The sequence below is a fragment of the Streptopelia decaocto genome, assembly GCF_964273445.1.
Source record: "Streptopelia decaocto genome assembly, chromosome: 5".
Lineage (NCBI taxonomy): Eukaryota > Metazoa > Chordata > Aves > Columbiformes > Columbidae > Streptopelia > Streptopelia decaocto.
Window position 1 is genome coordinate 50990032 of NC_138659.1, and position 20392 is coordinate 51010423.

Here is a 20392-nt window from a genome sequence, read left to right on the forward strand (position 1 = left end):
TGTGAATCAGTGCAAACTGAACTTAAAGCATTTTAAGACGTAGCATCATGAACTGGTATTCCCCACCACCACCTCCATTCACGTTATAGTTGTGTTTCGTTTTTTAACTAAAATGAACTAGCACTCTTTTTTTATTACAGCATTATATGAAATATATTCATGCCTTTTCAAAAATAAATATATTTATAACATGTAACATATTGTATAGTTCTCCACTTCAGGATGCATTGTAATACAAGCATAAGAAATTTAATAAAAAGCTTCACTATTATGATAATTGTTTTCAGATATTTCATTAATGAACACCTGGGTTGCAGTGTAACAGCTACCACACACTTAAGGTTTCAGGTGAGCATAGCTGTCAATAAAGAAAATCTTACCTCCAAGCTTTTAAATGACTTCTTTAGCTCTGGCAAAGCTGCAAGTTTGTTCTTCTGAGGCTGGTGCTGTTCTCAAAGATCCAGAGGGTGAGGAAGGCCTTTGGAAAGTCCAGCTATCACTGAGCATAGATGTTCATTTTGAGCACCTGTGTTAGGTGCTGTCCCTGGGCTTTGCTGCCAAAGCCATAGAATGGGTGGACATGGCAGGGCAGCAAATGCGACTTCCAAAGGTGAAGGAGCCGGGGACAAAGCACACTGATGCTCAGCATCATGATTTCTTTCTGAAAATCTACATTCCTTAGCAGCTCCACGCAGCAGCCTCACCTGACAGGTACTGGCTGGCCTTGGGGATGCTTTTCCCAAGCTTCTCCTTCATTCACAGCCCACAGCACTGTCCAGAACAGAGCAGCTTTCCTTCACCTGCAGAAGCCTAAGACAACATCTACACCAACCCACACCACCTTTACTTCAGCCATATCACCAGGCTGTATGGAATAAGGGTGCTGACACAAGAAGTTATGTGCAGTTACTCAAAGTAAAAGAGAAAAGTCAACAAGACACAACTAAAGAAAGTAGAGGCCTTGAAAAAGGAAAGCCAAAAATCCAGCTGTGAAGGTAGAAAGGAAAGAATAGACTTTTGCAGGAGAAAAAATTACAGAACAAAGCAGCAATGAAAGCCCTTAACACCCCACTGGTGGAGAACAGGCTAGAAAGAGGGGGACAATGCACCAGGGGAGGAAACCTCCATGTGAGTAAGGGAAAGACTATGGATGTTGTCTACCTGGACTTCAGTAAAGCCTTTGACACTGTTTCCTACACCATCCTTCTGAAGAAACTGGCTGCTTGAGGCTTAGATTAGCATACTCTTTGCTGAGTAAAAGACTGGCTGAATGGCCAGGCCCAAAGAGTTGTGAATGGAGTTAAATCCAGTTGGCAGTCAGTCACAAGTGGTGTTCCCCAGGGCTTGGTGTTGGGGCCAGTTCTGTTTAATCTCTTTATCCATGATCTGGAGGAGGGAATTGAGTGCACCCTCAGTAAGTCTGCAGACAGCACCAAGTTAGGTGGGACCATTGATCTGCTTAAGGGTAAGAAGACTCCACAGAGGGATCTGGACTGGTTGGATCAATGGGCTGAGGTCAATTGTATGAGGTTCACCAAGGCCAAGTGCCAGGTCCTGCACTTGAATCACAGCAACCCCACGCAATGCTACAGGCTCAGAGAAGAGCAAATGGAAAGCTTCTTGGCTAAAAAGGACCTGTGGATGTTAGTTGACAGCTGGCTGAATATGAGCCAGCAGTGTGCTCAGGTGGCCAAAAAAGCCAACAGCATCCTGGTTTGTATCAGTAACAGTGTGGCCAGCAGGACTAGGGAAGCGATCATCCCCCTGTACTCAATGTTGGTGAGGCCCCACCCTGAACACTGTGTTCAGTTTTGGCCCCCCACTACAAGAAAGACATTGAGGTGCTGGAACAAGTTCAGAGAAGGGCAGCAAAGCTGGTAAAGGGTCTGGAGCACAAGTCTTATGAGAAGCAGCTGAGGGATGTCAAGTCATTTAGCCTAGAGAAAGGAAGGCTGAGGGTAGACCTTATCCCTCTCTACAACTACCTGAAAGGGTGTTGTAGTGAACTGGCTGTCAGTCTCTCAAGTAACATGCAATAGGACAAGAGGAAACTGCCTCAAGTCACAGCAGGGAATGTTTAGATTGGATAACAGGAAAAACTTCAGAAAGGATTGTGCAGCATTGGAATAGGCTGCCAAGGGAAGTGGTAGAGTCACCACTCCCAGAGGTATCTAAAATATGTGTAGATACAGTGCTTTAGGACATGGTTTAACTGCGGACTTGTCAGTGCTAGGTAACAGTTCGACTCTATGATCTTAAAGGTGTCTTCCAACTTAAGCAATTCTATGTTGCCTGCCTTTCACCCTGTGCCAGCACTCCCCACAGACAACTCCCATTCCACTGCTTGTGCCCTTCCCCTCCTGCTAGGGACCAAAGAGCAAGCCTTAAGCACAGAAGACTTCCAACAGAGTGGATAAGGGAATTAAATTCATTCCTTTGCTCACCTCTCTCTAAGCAGAAGGTCCATTACAGCAAGATCCAGCTCTCCACCAAAATGGAGAGTTCCTGCAGAGGAATGCACCTGATCCCCAGAGACTACATATACCCGGAGCTCCCTGACACTTTGGGACTGTTCAGAAACCCTGTGGATGGCAGGAGAGAGCAACTGGGCAGAGACTCTCCTCAGCCCTTCAGCCTCCACCCAGGCATCTAAGGTCTCCAGGCAAATACTTGTCTGCTATACCAAGGCATGGGAAGTCTTCAGCAGCAGTCAGGAAGGCGTTTAGATCTTGGCTGGCACACACATTAAGAGAAGTGCCAGAGCACCCTGCTTGGCATACTGAAAATGTGTGGTCTGTATTACTCCTCTAATTACCCAGTTAATTAACACTATAGACAGCTGCTAAAGACTCATCATAAGGCACATTAGGAGCTGAAACTCTGCTTTCCCAGACAGAGCTCCACCTGTACCAAGGCCATTTAGTTACCAGAGGCACTCCCTAAGGAAGGAGGCTGTTTGACCCATCTCCAGCTGATGATTTTTCCAGACTCTGATCTCCTTCACCCTCCCACCATATGAGTTGGAGGAGTCTTATCTTTTCTTCTGATTAGATTTTGAAAGCAGGTGAGAATAAGAACACCAGTTACCCTGGAAGTAGCAAGGAAGAGCAGTTCAGCTAGAAAAGTAAAAACATCAAGATGATTCCTGAAATTTATTGGAGTAAAAAAAAAAAAGAAAAAATTAAAAAGCAGTTCCCACCAGTAGTTAACATCTTCTAATTACACACAGCATCAACAGAAGCCAATTAAATAGAACAGTATCTGCTACTTTAAGCAAGATACTGTTCAGTTCTCTGCTTCCATGTATATAAAAGCTGCTCTTCCCCTTTGAAGGCCCCTGAGCAGTATGATTAAGGCTACTCCCCTGTCTTTCAACAGGAGAAATTTCTAATCAAGCCTGTGGGGATGAAAAAAAAAAAAAATAAAAATTTCCTCCCCCTAAAGCACCCTTGCTCAAGGACTAGCCCATCAACTAGAAGGGGATCTCAGTGTGAGTGCAAGCACCAGAGATCCCCCAGCCTGAGCAGGAAGGGTGGTGGCAGCCCCTCCTTCTCCCCCCCTCCACCATCAGGAGAGGCTTTTGCCCAGGATCTCAGGAAAATGAGAACAATTCTGCTCAACTGCTGTGACTAACCACACCACACTGAACTGCTCTTGCTGCTTAGCATAAGTTTTATTTCTCATCTCAAAAAAAGCACATCCATGGCACTGTCATGCCAACAGTGGTGTCAAATTAGCTTTAAAGAGTCTTCAAAGTTCTGGACTTAAATGTCCATGTCAGAGCAAACAGCCAACAGTTAAGATCAATCTTTAAATCAAGTTAATTTTTTACTGAAGTTCAAACTACCTTGAACCGTTTATTTTATTTTCAGTTGGAATGAAGTTTCCCTTTTCTCATCCTCCAGGAGGAAAAAATTAATCACACCTGGCCTTTGTTTCCAGAGCAAGAGAAGTAGGTAAGTAGGCTCAGGTACAGCATCATTAGGAAAACCCATGTGGTTAGTGCTTTGGCATCCCTGTCTCCAAGTCCTGCCACACAAGCACAGCCCTGACTTACCTAGTGAGCTCAGCAGCAAGTGGGCAATTCCCAGCTCCTCTGCACAGTCAAATACTAGTTCTGCATGCCCAAAGGAGAAGAGGCTGCAGGATTCGCTTTTAATGAGTTTTGCTGTACTTCAACTCAGTGCTTCAGAGGAGCCAGGATAAGTACTTTTCAAGGGCATCTTAGCCACTGACAGAAATGCAGACACCACCCAGCATCACCTCTGTCTGCAGCTTCCCAGCAGCCCAGGCCAAGACAAGGACTCCCTCTTGACAGCAGCAGACAGTTAACACTAATCCCAGAGCAGAATAATAGCCAGAAAGTAAGATTAAAGCAGAAAAATAGCATTTGGAAAGGTCTCTCACAGCCATCAAGATAATTTTTGTCTTGCAAACAAAGGCTCACAGCTGGGGTCCCCAAGACACACTCCTGTACAGCCCCATGTGCTCTGGGCCAGGGAGAAAGAGTTGCATAGACCAAGTGGGTTTGGCATCCACTTTATTGCAATACATTGATTTAATGCCTTACAGACACCTTCCTTTGCCATAGCACAGCAGCCACAAGCATCACGCACAGAGCTGCCCCAGTTGCCGCAGCAGCAAACCCCAGCAGAGCAGCAGGGACAGCTGCTCCTGTGTGGAGAGAGAAGCCCCAGTTAACACTCCCCCAGCAAGGCACAGGGATGCGTTGGGGTCTCAGTCTTTCTGGTGGAAAGACTTAGACCAGCCCCCTTTCCCAGTCTGGCTATGTTGGGCTGGCAAGCTTACCAAAGCCGTCCTTGGCTGTGGCCCATCTTAGCTCATCCTGGAGGAAAATCACAGGGCCTTTGCTGGATACATGGGAGGCGCTGTCCTGAAGAGGATGCTCAGCACTCCTTTTACCCCCTACAGAACAGCATGAAGGTGAGATAACGTGTAGCCTTGAATGTTAGAGTTTTTCCAGGTCAGCTTCTTAACACACAAAACTCTGAAGGAAACACCTTCCATGTGAGTCAACAAAAAATGAAGAGCCTATGAAGACCTCTGCCTTTTTGACATAGTGGCAAGGGCCCTTCCTCAGTGGAAGGAAGCAGGAAATGCCTCATCAAGCTGTCCATGGCTTGAGGGAACTAGTCCATAGCCTACATGCCCTCCTAGCCCCCAGTGTGGATGCTAGACCACTGTTGTCCCTTTGTGGAACAGAAAGGCTACGACACTTACTGGCTCTAGCAGGACAAGTGGTGGTGCAGGACTCCTGTACAGATCGGTGGCACACTGAGGCACTGCAGTGCAGGTACACCTGGAAAGAATGTGACACAGCCTTGAATCACTCAGGCAGCATCTGTAGACAGGTAATATCCTGGTGTGATGCACTGACCCTGGCCAGCAGCTAAGCACCCACACAGCTTCACTGCCCCCTACCCTGTCATAGCAGCATGGGGAGAGAATAGGCAGAGCAAAAGCAAGAAAACCCGTGGCTGGAGAGATAAAAATAGCTTGATAAGTGAAGGAAAGGGAAGAACAAAACCAAAGCACAAATGATGCAGAGGCAAATCACCCACCCCACTACCACAAATAGACTGATGCCCAGCCAGTTTCCAAGCATCAGCCACACTGGAAGACAAAATCCTCCAGTGTTTATTGTTGAACATGACATCATACAGCATGGAATATCCCTTTGGCCAATTTGGGTCAGCTGTCCCAGCTGTGCTGCCTCCCAGCTTCTAGCCTACCTCATGCCTACTCACTTGGGGTTAAGAAACAGCAGAGCATGGAAAAAAAGCCTTGATGCTGTGCAAGCACTATTCAGCTAATAGCTAGAGCGTTTATGTGTTATCAACACTGCTTTAGCCACAAATCCAAAAAACACAGCACCATATGGGCTGCTTTGCAGAATGTTAACTCCATTCCAAGCAGACCCAGTGCACCCAGTGACAGAAGGGACATGGCAGAAAGATTGCTTTGGCTTGCTTCACATGTAGGCTGTAGCCTTGGAGCCCTCTGCTGCCAGGTAGCTTTGATACCTTTATACACCTTCAAACTCAATCAGATCTGGCATTACAGCACTTCTCCCTGACACCCAGGACACAGTTGTCCAAGCACCACTACTAGGTGCAGCTAGGACCAGCTTTGAGCATTAATTGATCTCAGGAGCACTGAGCAAACAGTATAAGGCATGGTGAACTTCACAAGCTTCTGAGCAGTTAAGTAACATGAGATTCAGAGCCCAGATGCTTCCCACACACCAAAAGCTATTTCCAAGTCACTTGGGCCAACAAATTCAGTTTAGAGAATATTGATTACAATAGTTGGAGCATGCACTCTAAGCTAGTTAACGAAACAGCTTAGGCAGCAAGCTAGCACTTGCTTAGGTAGACCTACCCTCTTCAGTAGTCTCAGTTTCTGTCACACCCCTCCAGTGATGCAACTTAACCTCTACCACGTTTGTCTCAGAATAAAATGTTTCATGCACCAACCTCTCTACTACTGTTTCAGTAAGGAATTTTCCTAGTCTTTGGGCCCCCTCCCCCTTGAGAAGGCCAAGAGTCTCACAGCTATGAAGTAGTTCTTATTGCTTATATGTCACTTGTCCTCAATAGGAAGCTAGACAACCAGGATATGATCTTACCAGTCCAGAGAGCATGTCTTGGGAAGTGGAGTCCACAAAGGTGAACGTGTAGAGAGTGAAACGCTGGTAATGAGAGGGGAACAGCAGTCCTGAGCCAAGACTCAGAGGTACCAGCTCTGTCTGATAATTGTCCCCAGCATAAGGGCACCTGAAAAGGAAAGACCAGCAGTTTTCACTTTTTTCAATGTGCTAGTCATTCCCCTGACCCACAGCTATTTACAAGTCACTTACCCATGCACCAAAACAGGCCACTGTAGCTGTTGCTGGGGATTAGTACTTGGTGTGGCCCAGCAGTGGTGCAGGACCAAAACCAGGTCTGGGTCTGTTCTCTGAAGGATCTTGACTTCTGCATACACAGGGTCTCTCAGAGTCTTCACAACAGGATAGTCACTGTCAGTATAGTAGGAAGTATAGCTTGCATCTGGGACAGAAGAAATTCGAGAGCCATTTTAAAGCAGGAACAAACAGAGCAAGGCAACATGAGAGCATCCTTTATAGCCATGTCAGTAAGTTCCCATTATGGCAAGGAAGCAGCAATGCTGGGTTCACCCTTCAATACTCCCTTATTACTCAGCAGAGACCAGAGCCTTGCAGCAAGAGCCTTGAGCAGGTCATGCAAACCTCTCGTACCCGAGGCAACACGCAGCTCCAAGGACAGGGGACCTGGCTGGGACACAGCAGGGAGTGGTGGCAACGTGAAGACCTGAACACTCAAGGGAATGAAGCTCCCGGTGATGGAGTAGCTGCAGCGGACATGTAGCCTGGTGGAACAGGAAAAACCCAAATCAAGCAGATAAAGTCACTCTGATACTTCCTTTCTCCATATGGCAATGTGATAACTGCTTTAATTCATCACATTCTCAACCTTCCCTCCAACACTCCCTCTTAATAAATACTTGAAATTCCCTTCAGAGTTCAGATTTGAGTCTGCAGACTGTCACTCATCAGCACCAGCTTTGTTCCTACTAATGAGAGACATACCAGTCCTTAGCCTACTCCAGTGCCCTGTTGTGAATTCAGAGCTTGTCACAAGCAAGAATTTCTCTGGTGACACTAAACGCAGTGGCACCCAGCAATACCAGCCCAAGGGTATTACCTGAAAGTGCTGTCCCTTGTGACAGAGCCAAGGCTCCCAGTCTTCACACCCCTGGATGCTACCAACTCATTTGCATATATGGCCTGGTCTCCAGTCACCTGCAATGACAGACCAGGCACTGTTGCTGCAATAAAGTCAAGCTGGATTAATGCCAGGCTGGAGAACAGCATTTGGTCTCTGCAAGTCTGTATGGTGCCCACTAAGCAGCCAAAGCCATCTCAGGTTGTTCCAGGTCTGCAAGCTTCTGCTATTCCAGCCTAGTGACAGCTGCAGCTCTTACCTGAAAAGTGGTGCCACAAGCAGAGAGCGGGAACTGGTACACAACAAAGGCGCTGTTTTTCACGACAGGGACACAGCCAGCACTGTGTCCACTGGCCAGCTGGACAGAGTTCAGGATAAGCGGTGGCAGGGTCACATCCCGAGAGACAGCAATGGAAAACTGGCCATCTGCTGTGCAATGAGCTGTGACTGGAGGAAAAGATGTAATCAGTCTTGAGCTCAGGGAGAAAAGACATAGAAAGGAGGTTTAAACATCACAGCAAAGACAAGGCCAGCAAGTCCTGCAAGTTCTCCTGCCTGTAACACCCAAAGCAAGTACTAAGCACAGCAAGACAAGTGCAACCAGCTCTGGCAGCAACACTAGTTCTGGCCATACATCCAGGTCTGTTGCAATACACCTCAATGGGACAGAGGATTCTTGAAATCCAAAAACAGAGCCTTAAGCCACCTGCAGGACTGGTACACACTAATCCTGCTCCACCAGGGAAATGAGGAGTCCTAGTGCACAGCTCCTCAAGGAAGAGGGGAGGACAGTTGCTCACGCTTACCCGTGTTACCAAAGTAACAAGGCTTCACCCTGTCCCTAGGGTCATAGCAGCAGCCTCGCGCTTCACAGTCTCCCTGGCTGATTGGCAAGGAGGTACAAGGCAGCCGGTCTTGGCTGAGAACAGAACAGACACCACTGCTTGGAGCATCCAGGGCTGGAAGAAAAAGCAGGAGTTTGCAGCTAAAGCACAAGAGCAGGGGAACAAAGACACAGACGACATAGGTGGAAGGTGTCCTGCCGTCTCTGTGTACAAATCAAGGTAAATGAGACTCAGATAAGGGTCAAACACATGGCCTGGTGCTGGCATGGAAGCCTGCTCAGAAGGGACCTGCATTTCCCTGGAACAGACTCCCCCTGAAGCCTTGTACAGGAGACTGGACTGCACAGAATGTGCCAAGATAAAGTGTTCTGGATTAACTCTGGTAGTTAAGAGAATCATTGTACCTAGTCTCTGTCTCAATCCCTGAACTTGCAGGCAAGCATAGTCACAATATGGCTAGGAGACACAAGGAACATTCACCTGCTCACCCTGCAAAGGAGTAACAACTCCTAAACAAGTTGGTGGTTCCTATGTCCAAATGCTTTTCCAAGGAGTCTTCTGTACAGCAGTAAATCCCCTTTCCCATCCCCCAGACTGACTAGGAACAGCCATCAGAAAGGAATGGCAATCATAGCCACAAAATACAAACAGGGTTTCTGAAAGAGCTGTCAGAGTCTTACCAGGAAGGTCCACAGGGCACCTAAGCAGCCTCTCTTCATGAAGAACCTTTTGTCCAGCAGCATCTGTTCCTTCAAGCCCAACCAGCATGAGGTAACTGCCATCCTGGGGGAAAGCCACACCGGTCAGGGCAGCCAGAGCAGCAGTGGCCACCATCCCAGCAGAACCCCTAAGGTCACTCACCCATTCAAAGACATAACAGCCAGTGTAGGAGACCGATACCTTCCTGGAGCCATCTGGAGTCTCAGACACCCAGAGCCCACAGTCAGAGTCATTCCACAGAGCATGTGCCTTCCCCTGAGTGTCTAAGGAAAGAGGAGGTGGCAGTAGGGTTTTCAGCATTCCATGTGAAAGATAAGGCTCCACCACAATCCCACCTTGCTACAGTAAACAAGGCCCTAGTCAGTATCAGGGTCTGGGTCAGAACGGGTATTAGAAGGAGCACAGCAGGCAAGACCATCTAGATCCACCCACAGCACTCCACCAAAACCCTTGACTGCTGAGTCATATAAACAGCCCCCTGGTTACACACGATGCACGGAAGCTGTTAAACAACACTTCACACCAGAACCTGCCCATTTTCCCTCATTCCAGGCATACCTCTGCACTGTGCAAAGATACAGCAGTGAAAAAATCCTTTTGACACCATCCTCACTTACCCCAAGTAGTCAGCACAAAGGAAGCGTTCCCTTCCCAGCTGGGAGGCAGGGTGAGCTGCAGACTTTCTTGGCTACAAGCCAGAAGGGTGGGATCAGAAAAAACACTCCCTTGAGCCCCCACAACCAGAGCAAGGGGACCAAGAAACCCACAGAAGAGCACAGCTCCATATGCAGCCCTAGACCACCCTGCAATACCCATCCTGCTCTTCTGCTAAGGACCATAAAGCAGCTGCTCTTAGCCTGGCCCTTTTAAATTGTGGAGCCAGCTGGGATTAGAAATTCCTGAAGTGTCCAGGTGGACCCAGCCCAGCAGTTTAACACCTTCCATTGCCCTCACCTGGCTCTGAATACATCACAGTCTGCTTGCACTCTTTGAAGAAAATCACAGGGCAGGAGCTGAGCTTATGTCAAGAGAGGGATGTGTATTCATATCACTAAGCTGAGGGGAGCTCACCTGTGCAATTTACTGTAGAGCCCCAGGAGAGTCTTCAAACTCTTTTTTTCTCACCCTGAGTTCTTTCCACCGCTGACCCATCCAGGAGATCTGCCTGCTTTTCCCCATGTACCCTACTGCTGCTCAAATTGCTCATTACATGGCATGAGTGCAAGAGGCTGAGTGACGATGTATTTTTGTTCTTTTCAAGGTGCCACTGCTTCAAATGCCAGACTCAGGGTGTCAATATATAAGTACAGAAATAGCCCTTCACATAAAATCTATGGAAAACTATGGAACTCAAGAGGCTTTGCGCACCTAAAAAGGCGTGATACTCCTTAAACACTCCTTGCTGTGGACTACAGCCCTGTTGCTGGTACAGAAAACTGCTGGACTGTTTGCTGTAGCTTATCTGGTATTTCTCTAATCTGTCCATCCCAAACTATTCCTAAAAAATAGTACAATATCACTAGGGCCCTGAGTTTTAGTCAGATTAATTGCCCAGTCTTGGTCCTATAAAAGCACTTCCGGAAATTCAGCAGCTGCTTTAGTTTCTTGTTATGACACTGCCATATTCAACAGATCCTCAGTATAATGGCAAACAGCAATGGTACCTGACCATAGTGCTATATTAGCTACTAACATTTGGTGGCAAATGTTTTGTATCCCTGAGGCACCACCCAAACAAAGGTTTCCAAAATTACAGCCCTCAAGGGTTTCCCTCAAGGTATTTGCTGCAGTGCCTGTATTACTTGTAGCATTTGTCACTGCTGGTACTAGTTACAGGTTTCAGTGAGGCAGGTCTCAAAAGCTGCATTTCAATGCTTCTCATCACTGCTACCCTGTTCAGATTGGATCCTGTAATCAATGCATAAGCCATTCCCACCTGCAGCACTAAATTAATACCCTCTTCCATTGTACACAAGTTTCTGAGGGACAGCACCAATTCAACACATTCAGCGTATGCTGTTAAAACTGCTGCACACAACCACTGATACAATGTAGGTTCAACAATATCCCACCCATCAGGACCTCTGACATTTTGCAGCTGAGCATATTGTTGTTGTATCTGATCATCATTAGTTATAGGGCTTAATAAATCTTTTTCATCTGCTAATAAACTGATAGATGCAGCCCCACTATCCCAAGGTCACAAAACTCATGCCAGTATTCCTTTCACAAGCTGTGCAGGGTGCCATGATCCCAGCTGGGTGGAGGACATCACTGCGCCTGCCCTGCACCCTGCTTATTTCCTGCACCAACCACGATGGCTGTTCCACAAAGTAAAAGATGTTTTCAGCTGCTCTGCACAGCAGAGACTGAAGCAAATGGATCTTGACAGGCTGCCTGTGTGGCTGCTGTTTGAGCAGTGCTCCTGAACCAACTGTGCTCATCTCAGTGCCTGCCTGCGTACGAGGCAGCCAGCATGGAGAGGCACCCGGGGAAAACGTTGGACTTTGGCGCAGAAGGAGTCTTCATCTTTGTAGAAGACGTGCTAAGACAGCTTGAGCAAATCCCACAGCTACTGTGTAACTGCTGAATGCTTCATTTGACTGTGTTACCTGCTGATAGCTGTGTAAACAGTAACAATAAACAAAGTGCTTTGGAACTATAGATAGTCTTCATTAGACTTTAACCCACCAATACTTTGTTTATGCTGATAGGAAAAATGTCTACAGGTACTTGAAGAATAACTCTATGTGAAACAGCACTAGGAGTGCTGTAGATCCACCAAGCAATACTCATGCTGAGAACAGTTTCAGGTAAATGCCCTTTCCTAGTTTCTACACACACACTTGACAGACCTGTTGAATGATGTGGAGATGGGAGGCAAGTGAAACGAGCCTGAAATTCATGGAAATGAAATGCTTTGTTTGGTAGAAGTTGTTACAGGCAGTGGAAAGCGGCCTGTCTGTGAGGAAATAGGCAGGTGTCTCTTCCTTGCAAATCTCTTCCTCATCCCTTCAATAGTTGTCATGCATTACAATGACCCAGCTGTAGGAACTGATTCAGCTAGCACCCAAGACCACCACAAACAGAACATGCAGAGGATAAAGGTACATGAGGGAAACTTCTCTGCAGACTACTAGCCTGAACCTGATCATGACCCCAGAAAGCCAAAATATTCCTGGGACATCCCTTAGGAAGATTCTCTCCTCCTAACAATTCTAAGCCTTGGAGACTGAGGCAGATATAGTGGCAGTGTAGGGGTTGCCCTGGCTGTAGAAGGCTCTCTAGAGACCCATGAGAAGGAAAGGAGGTATTAAACACCACCACCAAGAAGAGCTGGGAAGAGGAATACAAAACGCGCAGCACATCGTGGGAACGCCTCCGATGAAATCACTGTGTGTCTGCAGCGTACCTGGTATAAAATGGCAGTGCATGGAGAGTGGCTCAGCCAAAACATTCCTCTGCAGAAGCTGAACAGCATTTGCAGACAGCAGGGATATCCACACCAAGCATCCCGGGGATGAGGGGTGCTGGCTGCACAGCGGGCAGGAGTGGCATTTCTCAGGGCCACCTTCTGAACCGAGGTTCAAAAAGAGAAGGTGCAGAGACAGATGTTCTTCAAGATTGTGCTTTATTTTAGAAAAAAAAGAGGCAAAGCTACAACACTGCTAGACTTTTCTTTAAATATCCCTAACATTTGCCTCCAGTGAACTTAAACACAAAGTTCCTGTGGAAGTTGGAGAGGAGGGGATTTCAGCCTTGCTCTCCTGGACTTTCACCATGGATGGAGAGGCCAGACCAGCTCTTAGCATCTGCAAACAGAATCGAGTACTCAGAAAACCTTTGGTCAACTGTGAGATGAAAAGGCCTGTGTCTTCCCACAGGTAAAGCTCTGAGTGACTACTATGAGTTTTACTCCCTTGTAAATCCCCAGCATGTCTGCCAGGGTGGTGGAAATATTTGGAATATAATTATTTTATCCTGATAAAAACAAGAAATCTTGAAAGTATTCCTAGTTCCAGGCCTTTGGCCCATATTATGTCCTAAACTGTGAGGCAGAGCTGAGAAGTGATCCTCTGCCCTCAGAAATGAGGGAACTTTAGAGAGTAGGGTCATGAAATCTGGCAGCATAGAGACCTCATGTAGCATTGTAAACTTCCATGAATTCCACTTTCACCATCTTTACCTTCCATGAACTGCCCTGGCAACATTTGAGCTGATTCAGGAGTTTATGCCAGCAGAGCAGCAACTTGCCCATTATTGTTGGCAATTTTTTTTTAATCAAAGTATCAAGTGTAGGTATTTAAGAAATAAAATGAGATTAAAAAATAACAACTAGCAAATTATTGCACCTATGCGAGAGGGCAAGGATCACTTAAAAACTCATAGGGAAGCTGCAGAAACCCTTGCAAGGGCTGGAGGACTTCACTAACACCTCTGAGCAAAGGGGAAATTCACATTAACATGCTGCTGCACAGCAAACCAAGAACACGCCAACCAAGTACCTAGTTCACCCAGGCCCCTCACTAGTTCCCTACCCTTGCAGCATCTTCTGCTCAGCTGGATGAGATCTGTCTGCCTGTGAAAGTGAGACAGAGAGATATGGCCAGGGTGAGCAAGCTGCACACAGGCAGTGCCACAGCCCTGAGGATCCTTTCTACCTGCCATTGCCACTGCTGTTGGGACCTTGCATGTACACAGCCCTTGGAGTAATTCTGGGCAGGAAGCCTCCAGCCTTTTTTAAAGACCTCACAACATGGTCTGCAGCATCCCAGAGCACCTCTGGCCCTTCCAGAAAAAACATTTATCATGTGGGACTCAGACATCAACAAAACAGGAACATGTACATGCCAGCCTCTAGCAGTTGGTTGGGTGGGCTTCTTTGGTCATTGCAAGTGCAAGGACTAGTTGTCAGGTTGTACTAACCTAGACCCAGCCTCTCACAAGTGCAGCTCTGTCTCAGCTTGGGAAGCCATTCTTCAGAGACCCTCCCAAGTTCTTGATTTCCCTCTTCAATACCTGCTTCTCTCACTCTTTCTCTCCTTTAGGAGACCTTGAGGAGGTCAGAGTCCCAAGGTCTAGTCCTCTTCTCTTATGTCTTTATCTCATCCCTCCCAGCAAGTACTTTCTTGTCCATTGTGATGTCTGGAGACCTTTCTGCTCTTGCTAGATTGATATTTTATGCTTTCCTCTTGTACAATCAATACCAAAGAACAGAAAATCAAATGGCACTGAAATAGTTGAAAGATGCTCTCATGACAGTGAATTTCTGGGAGCACCTCAGTGGAAGAGTGTGTCCCTAGTATGGTCTCTTTAACAATGAACTCTAGGTGAAACAGAACAAGTTTTATGAGCACATTATACATTTCTTTACCTCTGTCAGCCTCTGCAGGTGTTTGAGATAAGGCACATCTTCCATGACCAATTAACACCAAGAGAAGTCCTAGTTTCATAACACAGGTCAGTCTAACAAATGATTGACTAGTAACAATGACTAACTCAGTCACATGATCCAAAACCTGCTGTTGAGCTAACACAGCTCTTTGGTATATAAACTTGGGCTCCAGCAGCCGGAGTCCCTCCCTCCTGAGCTCCAGAAGCAAAGCATGCTCCTGGGAGCAGCCACTGTTGTCCTCCTGGTTTGCATTGCTTGCCTGCTCTCCTTTGCATCATGGAGATGGAGGTCTGGAAAGGGGAAAATGCCTCCAGGACCAGCTCCCCTTCCCATCTTAGGTAATGTGCTGCATGTGAAACCAAAGAACTTGGCCAAAACCCTCCAAAAGGTAAGGCCACTTTCTTCTTCACTCTTTCTTCTGCGGGTGAGAAATGCGTGGAACCTGTGTATGGGGACAAGCTGTGGCCATAACTTGATGTGTGGCAATCCCAGAGGAGCAGAAAAGTCATTGGGATCTCAGCTGCTCTCCTCACTGCTGTTGCCATTGTTATTCAGGACCTGACAGCTGAGAACCTTGTCCACACCCACATTTATCACAAAAGAATCAAATCTCGACATTGCTGGTTTGTGAGGCTGCACTGCCAGCAGTGGGATGCAGTAGCAAGGCCATTTTTCAAATCCTCCTCCCTATCTGCTCCATGTTCTCCCTTGCATTTTGACAGCTCAGTGAAGAGTATGGACCAGTGTTCACAGTGCACCTGGGCTCTGACCCAGTGGTGGTGCTGCACAGATCTGACCTGGTGAAAGAAGCCTTGATTGATCGCGCGGATGAGTTTGCTGCCAGAGGACATATGGCAATAGGAGAAAGGGCTAACAATGGATTAGGTATGTTTGCTGACCGAGCTGTGTTTGGTAAATTAGAGCTGGAGTGTACCATGCATGAGGGAGGACTGCAGGGAGTGGGTGGGCCCCACCTGGAGAAGGGAAGGCAGAGTGGGCTGTCATTGCTGGCTTCCGCCACCCAAACAGGGTAGCAGATAAGTACAGGGTGTTTCCAAAAGATGAACCAAATTTCAAAGCAGTATACACAGTGTTTCCAAAAGATGGACCCAATCTGAAATGACTATATCTCTGCAATCTCAAACTGCCCAGGAATGAAACTTTTATCACTGGAAAGGGTGAGGTATAGTTTCAAATGATTACTGCTTGATAACTCAAACTATTTGTAAATGTTTGTGTAATTGCAAAATGTTGCCAGCATGAAATGTACTCCTTTGAAATTGGATCCATCTTTTTGAAACATGCTGTAGAGCTGAATTGATCTCAGTGATTGACAGTGAAAGGGCAAGTGGCAACAGCCACCAGCTACAGCAAGGGAAATTATGTGCAGATATGGGTGATTAATTGTTTACAAGGAAGTTGGGTATGTGGTGGAGAAGGACAAAAGCAGGCAATTGGACTACAGGACCTCCAGAGATTGCCTCTGAACCACAGTACTCTATGACACTACTATGTACGTGCTCTCTCAGGCACAGCCTTCACTGTGAGCCTCTGTTCACCTCATACCCAGCACACCCAAGCCAGGTCTTCCCTCCTCCTTCTTCCTCTGCAGGGATTATCTTCAGCAGCAATGAGAGCTGGTTACAAGTCCGGCGGTTTGCTCTCAGCACGCTGCGCAACTTCGGAATGGGAAAGAGGAGCATTGAAGAGACGATCCAGGAGGAAACGGAACACTTGCTGGAAGAGATCAGCAAAACAAAGGGTATGGTCCATTTCTAATATAGCTTATGTTTGCAAAAGGAGGACTGTATCAAGGGAGCCCATGTCTTTAGCATAGAAGTGAAGTTTCCATGTGTTTGGTCCATGCACCAGCTACCCCTCATTACAAAGCAGTAAATAATTCTGTGATCAAATACTGTTCTTTTTGGAGGACCCTTCTGTGTCACTCAGACACTGTGATCTGATACTTCCACTATCAACCAGAGCTCAGGTTACCCACACTAGTCATAGTTTGGGGTTTTTTTAATGGTTTGTAACTTTTTTGAAATCACAGGAACACCTTTTGATCCAGTCTTCATACTGAGCTGTGCTGTCTCCAATGTCATATGCTCCATTGTCTTTGGGAAACGATATGACTGTAAAGACAAGAAGTTCCTGTCTCTGATGAAGAACATGAACAACATCTTGAATATGATGAACTCCTTCTGGGGACAGGTACATCCAGTAGATGTTTCACTGCGACATCATTCTCTCAGGGGAGCCTGAGGCCTCCCTCCCAAATAAGTCCCATTTCAGCCTTTTAAGTAGGAGTCTGTTAATGCTCTACTGCACAGGAATTCATTCAAGAGCAAGAAGAACCCTCACCAACACAGTTGGCTTTGTCAGCTAAGTGCAACTTCCCCCTAGCACTGACCACCCTTCTTCTCCTCCTCTAAGGTTCCTGCTACTACTAAGCAAGCCACTAGAGCCCTGTCAGACTGCCCAGCCTCTTAGCCCTTCTGCTTGGCTCAGTTGAGAGGGTTGTGGCCTTCCTAGGATTTTTGCTAATATCAAAGGATAGGGCAGTGGTCATGCTATGGACCTTCCTGTTTCTTTCCTTCCAGCTCTACCAGATGTTCTCAAAGATCCTGGATTACTTGCCTGGCCCACACAACAAAGTGTTTGCAGAAATTGATGCTCTAAAAGCCTTTGTGTCAGAAGAGATGAAGATGCACAAAGGCTCCCTAGATCCTAGCTCCCCTCAGGATTACATTGACTGCTTCCTCTGCAAAATGCAGAAGGTAAGAAGACAGCTTACAGCCCCAGCTCATTCCCAAACACACCTAGGCTGAGCCACTTCCCTCTCCTAAGTCACACAGACATTGGGATGACCCCTTCCCAGGCAGCTGGGCTGTGCTATGGGGGGACACCAACAATACCCCAGATATTGCCTATGCTAGAGCTTGTAGCTCTGGGTCTGCATGCTCACTAGCCACCACTTGCAGCTGCTTGGACAGCAAGACCTTTACCTGATCTCAACGAAACGCAGGGACATTTGCATTCTGGCCTTGCTGTTCTTTCAATGGAAAGCAGCTGGCACAGCAAGGGCAAACAGGCAGTTAGTGCAGTGCACAGCTTGAAAGAGGGTTGCTCTGGGGTTGAGCTTACTGCACGAAGACAACATTGCGATGTCCCAGATCACTGCTGCACCTTAGCAGAGAAATGCAATAGCTCTAGGTGAAAAAGAAGGCCTGGAATGACACAAGTAAGGGCCACTTTTCACAGCTCAGCCAGAGAAACAGCCCAGCCTTTTCCCTAGGAGAAAAAGAATCCCAACTCCAGTTTCCACATGGAGAACCTGATAACCAGCACCTTTGACTTGTTCATTGCCGGATCTGAGACAACTAGTACCACCATAAGATATGGGCTTCTGCTTCTTCTCAAATACCCAAAGATACAAGGTACTAGTCTGTGACCTCTTCCTCTCTAGCTATTCTCCTGGGCTGGGCATGTGTCTAACACCACATCCTTCTCCCAACTTTTCTCCTCTTTCTCTCATATTTTACCCAAATGGGCAAAGTCCTTGCACATTCATTCCCCTGGGTGGCCATTAGAGATCCCTTAGCTGCACTGGTGTCACCATCAGCTGCACTCCCCTCACAGCCAGGGACTTGACTGTGTCCATATCTTTGTCTCCCAGTACTCCTATTTAGCCAAGTCACTAGGAGGAAATTCTTTGCATGGGCCACAGTGGAGCTGTGTTCTAGTCAACACCAAAAGCAACATCAATGCTCCTGTCTTCTGTGACCTGCAATTTGTGGACAGGTTAGGGAAACCTCTTTAGGTAGGTTTTATTTATCCATTTTATGGTTTGTGCCTCTCATAACAGAGAAAGTTCAAGAAGAGATTGACAAGGTAGTAGGACGATCACGAAGACCTTGTGTGGCTGACCGGTCCCAGATGCCCTACACAGATGCAGTGCTCCATGAAATCCAGCGCTTCATCACCCTCCTCCCCTTTAGTCTCCCTCACACTGTGACCAAAGACACCCACTTCAGAGAGTATGTCATTCCCAAGGTTAGTGGGCAAGCTTTCTCAAGTTCAACAACAAGGTGGCAGCACATTTGCTCTTAGGCTGTCAGTTACCAGCCAGAAGCTAGAAATGCTGTGGCCTGACCTCATGCTCCTCTAACTCACAATCCCTTGTTGCTACACCATGGACCAAGACCGGAACAGTAGCTTCAGACAACACCTTTGCTCACTTGCTCTGCAGCTTTACCTATCTGCAGAAACACCGTGGGTTCACAAAAAAAAAAGCAGTGACTTGTCACACAAAAGCCAGCACACACGTCTTGAGGCAGTCACTGCTGGCCACTGATAAGCAACCTATGGCATGGCCTGGCCTGGCTCACTGCAGCAATGCTCATTGCTCTTCTGGTTGATGATGGGGAGCAGCAACACAACAGTTGTTGGCATTTTGATTTTCATCCGCCTGAGTAAAATGAAAAGGCTGTGTACAGGGAACTGCTCAGCTTCCAGCAGAGGGCTCTTGTGCCATCACTGCTGGATTATTTATCCTACCTCCCCATCAATGGCTAGTCAGGAAGAGGAAAGGGAGAGGATTGTCACAGGAAAAATTTGGCAGGAGAGGGGAAAATTGCTTCATTTCCACAACCTTTCTTTTGATTTTTGGAGCTCACAGAAAGGAAGGAACATGGTGCATCTGCAAGCTCATTATTGCAAAACATGAAAAAAGAGGAAGAATTAGGTGAGGTGTCCCCCAGATGACCAGCAATGTGAGGATAAATGGTCTGAAAGTGAGAGGGAGCATTGAGGAAGAGCAGCCAACAACTGTCCCTGCTGTGACATCTCGCAGGGTCTCCCTAAAGCTGCCTCCCTGAAGGAAGAGTGCTCAAAGGGAAACCACAGGCACTGGCAGGGCTGTGCTGGGAAGCTTAGTCTAAACTTGGCAAGCATCAGATTAAGTGATCTAACTCACCTTCATGTTCTTCTCTTCTCCTTGTGCTACCTCAGGGCACCACAGTCTTTCCCAGCCTCACTTCTGTCCTCCATGACAGTAAAGAGTTTCCAAACCCAAGTGAGTTCAATCCTGGACATTTCTTGAATGAGAATGGCACCTTTAGGAAGAGTGAATTCTTTCTGCCCTTCTCAGCAGGTAAAGCAGAGGTTTTGTCTCTCTTCCTCTCTTTGTCGTCCTCCTCCTCTGGGTATCACCCTCCCTTTCCCTATAATACACACTCCTTCTTCCAAGTGTGGTCCCACTAGTGCTTCCTTGGGGGTCACTGCTCTCTGGATAACTGCTCCCTGCTGCTCCCTTCCACAGCTGCATTTCACATCTCCTTTGGGCCTGGTGGCTTCCCAAGCCCACTAGGAGCTGCCGATGTAATTATGTGAATAGGACCCACTGACACGTTCTAAAATATCTGTCACCTTCCTATACTACTACCAAAGTCATCCTTAAACAATCTGTTTTTCTGCTCCACTTTTCCACAGCACCTGTTACGTACCTTTCAGGCTACATGTAACCATGTACCTACCAATAGCCCAACCCTCCTCTTTCTCTACCATGCTTTATGTCACCTTGCTTTCTCTCATATTGCCTTCTGTGATGCCCTCTCCACATTTAACACTTCTACTCTTGTTGTTCATTCGCACACCCAACTAAA

General features: G+C 47.0%; 1 protein-coding gene across 1 annotated transcript; it reads right to left on the reverse strand.

The window, feature by feature from the left end:
• Positions 1 to 3969: 3969 nt before the first annotated feature.
• LOC309440385 (zona pellucida sperm-binding protein 4-like) lies at positions 3970 to 11151 on the reverse strand. The gene is made up of 11 exons (XM_082053980.1): positions 9949 to 11151; positions 9292 to 9594; positions 8573 to 8725; positions 8026 to 8213; positions 7746 to 7843; positions 7280 to 7410; positions 6881 to 7070; positions 6650 to 6797; positions 5242 to 5320; positions 4810 to 4926; positions 3970 to 4674 (listed from the first exon to the last, which is right to left on the reverse strand). The coding sequence occupies exons 1-11, from the start codon at positions 10145 to 10147 to the stop codon at positions 4559 to 4561; spliced, it is 1722 nt and encodes a 573-aa protein (XP_081910106.1). The 5' UTR covers positions 10148 to 11151; the 3' UTR covers positions 3970 to 4558.
• Between the last annotated feature and the right edge of the window lie 9241 nt (positions 11152 to 20392).